Genomic DNA, 4381 nt, shown 5'->3' with positions numbered 1-4381 from the left:
AGGGTTAGGGAAGTTGAAGAAGGCATGGATTTTTGAAAGTAAAGAAGAGCCAATGAGAGGGTGCAGTAGCATGTGATATGCTAATATGCTATGCAGACCAATCTTTATAGCAAGCTGTGATTAGCGGCTAGGCTATGTTGTAATAGTAGTAGTAGTTGCCAACAGCAGGGACAATAATAATAGCAACCTTAGCCATAGCCCTGTACTAGCTTCAATTTCCAACAATACACAATTAAATTAAACTCGACGACGTGGATGACAACTTGTGCTGTGCCATTCAAAAATAGGTAAATGCTAAAAAACACAGCACCGAAGAGACAAGGCACCAAAAGTTGCTGTTCGGTTTGGTTTGGCACTTTTTTTGCCCTTAGAAGAAAAGAAAAACAAAACAAAACCACTTGCAAGCATAGGATAGATAGAGATCGAGATTCCCGATCCTCCTTTTGGCCTAGAAAAAAAGTACTTGTGAAAAGAAAGAGAAAGGTGTCGACAACTACCAACAATCTTCACTTTCTCTTTTTCATTAAACCAACCAAAATATAAGAGAGTGGGGTTCACAGTAAAAAGGCTAAAACCGCCAAAACAAAAGTTTCCTACTACCCACCCACCTACCTATAGCCCTAAAATATATCATCATATCACCTTCTCTTCCGACTCTCTCCACCACACCACCACCATTCACCATTCTTTCTGTCTCTGCAGATTACAACGTCACTCCCCCCCTCTCACTAACTTCTACATTGTTAGAGGATGCCAAAAAAAATTAACCTATAAATATAACAAAAGGGTAGCACTGTAATCCACTCCAATTACTCCTTTCCTTCCTTCAAAGCCCAAGCAAAATGTAGTAAACTAGCGTGATAGGAAGAGCGATTAGCATCCCAAATATAACCCTGCAAAATATTAAACAACCAAACACACAAAGTTAGTGCTAACATCATATCCAATAATCTACCATAACAAGTTCACAAATACAAACCCGGTGCTAAGGATGTCTGGATGAACGTTGTATTCCTTAGCAAACACAAAAGGGACAATCCCTTGAGGCAGAGCAGCCTACAAATACATGCAATACAACAATGAATACACTGAACAAACCACGAAATACAGAGCAGATATTACATCAAAGAAAAAAAAAATGTCTGAGAGACACGACACGACACGACACCCTTTTACCTGTACAATAGCTATGTGCAACAGAACTCCCCTGAGCCCCACCACTATTGAAGCGACAGCCATGACAGCAGGTCCAGTGAGGAAACGAACTGCCATAGCAAAGGAAGCAACCGAGTTTCCACATGCAATAATTTTTGGTTGCAATGCCATGAATAACCCTACAATACCCACCAAGGAGTTCAAATCTCAAGACCATATCACCATAACAAAACTAGACGACAATGCTGATTTATATTTCTCAGAAAACATACCAAGACTAAACATTGCCATCCCAAGGCCAGCATCAGATAAAATTGATATGGATCGAGCAACGATAGCGGGCATAACAACATTCCACCTGCCACACAACACAGCACAACATTAGCACCTTGTATACCTAAAATCGTTGGAAACATGGAATACTCATAGATAGCATACTTGAATGAGATCAAAGACCAAGTGAGACCAAAGAGGCTGGAATATGTGTTGGGGTTTCTGATCAGCTTTCTCCACACCATAATCAGAATGAGTCTTGTCATAACGCTTGTGGGTGGCATGGACGTAGCTTTGGATTCACCTTGTGCTTTCGGATGAAGCTCGGCCGTCGAACTTGAGCCAAGCTTCGAAAGTACTGGCCCTTCCTTTTCCACTCCATTAGCGACGGTTCTGTTCCCAAAGCTAAATTCGTCGTGACCGAAATCATCATAATCTGACCAGCAACGTGGAAAACAATACCCACCCAATCAAAACATGGGAAAATGACAAACCCCAAACAAAATATTACCATTATTGGATCCAGAAAAGACCAAATATCAGATACACTCAAGGATTAACAGACCAAAAAACATATTGTATACGAGAAAAGACAACACAGGGATAGTTCAAGTCAGTCCAACAAATCCCACACCAACTTTAACACCAAACCAAAAGAGACAAAAACAACGGATGCATACTCGCAACAAAACTATGGAAGTCACTTTTGAACAAGATTACAGGCCTGTTTGCTACGGTTAAAAGAAAACAAATTGCTCGTTTGATTCCACGTGTCCATTCCGTTTACTATAGCTAATATTTAAAAGACAAAGCTTTCATATTTTCAAACCAGATTTTTTTGTTTCTTCATAAATTTCCAAAGATTAGGAGAAAATTAAAGAAAGAAACATACTTTTTGTAATTGAAAACATCAAATTTTCTTTCTTTTTTTCTCTTCCCTTTTCTGTCCTTCCAGCCAAATAGGTCACATAGTGGTCCTACCAACTCGGGCAACGTTATTGCAAGATGCATGACGGAAAAACACATTAAACAAGTCCACACAGTTTGAACAGGCACCAAGCATAGACACAACAAGCTTTGAAAACGAAAGTCAAAAGGGGATGGGAAAAAGCAAACCTTTCTGGTGAGCCACCCCACCAACAGGAAGTTGGTCATTTCCATAATCCCCACCTCTGAAGACATGGATCCCACCCTCCGACACCGGAGAAGCACTCGAACTCCACACAAACATGTGAAGATCCTTCCCTCCACCTTCTCCACCACCACCACCACCACCACCCTTCTTCTTCCCCACCGGAGAAAAAATCCCCGCATTGTGAGGTGCAGGGTATGCTCCGGCACCCCCATTAACCTTCACACCACTCTCCTCATCAAACGGCACCCCCCCAAAACTACTCTGCCTCGGACTCACGTTCCTCCCATTATTCACCATCGAGTAGAAATCCGTGTGGTTGAAACTGGACCCTCTTGGCGTCGGATTCCTCGAAGACTGAAGCGAATAAATCTCCGCATTGGTTAAATTGGAAGGCCTCGGAGTCAACGAAACCGAGTTAGGACCATGCGAGCGCCGCGAGAATATCTCAGAGCGCGAACTGGTAGACTTCCTGACAGTAACATGAAGCTTGCCATCGTCACCAACCTCGGCTTCAGTCTGAAGCGGTTCCTTCCCGTCCAACGATAAGATATCAGAGTCAACCTTGAACGAGATAATGGACCCGGCAGTGTCGGGAAACTGCTCCACTATGAGAAGCTTGGCACCCCTATACTCAAACAAAAAGAGCATGAGAGTGTACCAGATGATACACTGAAGCACCACAATCTGGACCATGAGGGTCCCCGAGGCGTCCCCGTACATGCCCTTGAGCAATGGGATACCCATGACGAGCGTGTTAGGGAGCGTGGAGAGGGAGAAGAGCGTGATGGACCATTCAAGAGAGCCCCTCGAGCTGGTTCTAGACCAGACGAAGAGAACGGCGAGGACTATGGCTTTCTGGAGAGAATCCGCAGCTATGAACTTGTAGTTCATGGCGTAGGGATTGTTGGTGGAGATGAAGTGGAAGGAGAGTAGGGGAACCGCGAAGAGCGCGACAAAGCGGTTGATGCCGGAGCATTGGTCCGGGGTGAAGATCTTCCACCACTTGACGGAACCGTAGGCGAGTATCATGGCGACGTAGAGCGGCACGACCGCGGTGAGAACATGGTAGAGGTCCAACAAGGTTATCATTGTTTGGAAATAATAAGGTTTGAGTTAGTGGGTTTGGAGAAGGTTGAAGATGTTAGAATTTAGAAGGAAGAAGAGAGAGTGGGTTTAGTTTAGTAGTTTATGGCATTATGATGGGAGACAAAGGAGTAAAAGCTGGGGGCTTTTGCGAAGCTTTTATAAGTCTTTTCTGCTGCTGCAAAGACGCAAAAAACCTCCTTCTGCTTTTACTACTTACTGCTACAACTTTTTATTTTTATTTTACCTGAATGCAGTTGTTAATAAACTCAAAAATATCTGTAAAATTAATTAGCTTTATTATATTTTTGGGGGATGAAATGAAAAGGAGTTTTGAATGAGAGGGAAAGGAGGAAGAGGGCATCGCAGAAAAAGGAGGAGTTGTAAAGATTCTCTTAGCTTTTTGCAGTTTATATGCTGTCTTCTTATGGCACATGAGATGCAAATTTGCAAAACCAACCAGCCAGAGTTAGAAAAAAAGAAAATTCTTCTGTCCTTTCATCGATTCATTATTTCTCCTTTTTTTTTTGTCGGGAACCCAAACTTAAAAGCTTGGCTGCCAAATCGGAATCCACTTTCCATCCTTTTCAAAATATTAACTTCTAATCTCTTAAATCTATACCTTATTACTTTTTATTCTTCTTCTCAAATAATATATATATATATATATATATATATATGGAAACATTTTTCATTAACAAAAATATTTCTTCATAATCTTAATTAAACATAAAT

At 41.9% G+C, this 4381-nt stretch overlaps 1 protein-coding gene across 1 annotated transcript; it reads right to left on the bottom strand.

Annotated features, from left to right (window-relative positions):
* Positions 1-494: 494 nt before the first annotated feature.
* LOC124823690 (putative auxin efflux carrier component 1b) lies at positions 495-3790 on the bottom strand. Its single transcript, XM_047295962.2, has 6 exons — positions 2545-3790; positions 1594-1864; positions 1428-1513; positions 1177-1334; positions 980-1056; positions 495-893 (listed from the first exon to the last, which is right to left on the bottom strand). The coding sequence occupies exons 1-6, from the start codon at positions 3650-3652 to the stop codon at positions 827-829; spliced, it is 1767 nt and encodes a 588-aa protein (XP_047151918.1). The 5' UTR covers positions 3653-3790; the 3' UTR covers positions 495-826.
* Positions 3791-4381: the final 591 nt, after the last annotated feature.

The sequence above is a fragment of the Vigna umbellata genome, chromosome 5, assembly GCF_029865625.1.
Source record: "Vigna umbellata cultivar VRB3 chromosome 5, Vumbellata_1.0, whole genome shotgun sequence".
NCBI classification, from domain to species: domain Eukaryota; kingdom Viridiplantae; phylum Streptophyta; class Magnoliopsida; order Fabales; family Fabaceae; genus Vigna; species Vigna umbellata.
Note: the sequence above shows the minus strand (reverse complement) of the source record. Positions and strands in the feature narration are given on the sequence as shown.

Bases quoted from the DNA above. Each gene is read 5' to 3' on its own strand.
- LOC124823690 (XM_047295962.2), bottom strand. From the start codon at position 3,652: ATGATAACCTTGTTGGACCTCTACCATGTTCTCACCGCGGTCGTGCCG. The intron at 1,514-1,593 runs GTATGCTATCTA...GTTGTGTGGCAG, and splicing joins TGGTCTTTGATCTCATTCAA to GTGGAATGTTGTTATGCCCG. The intron at 1,057-1,176 runs GTAAAAGGGTGT...ATGTATTTGTAG, and splicing joins TGCACATAGCTATTGTACAG to GCTGCTCTGCCTCAAGGGAT.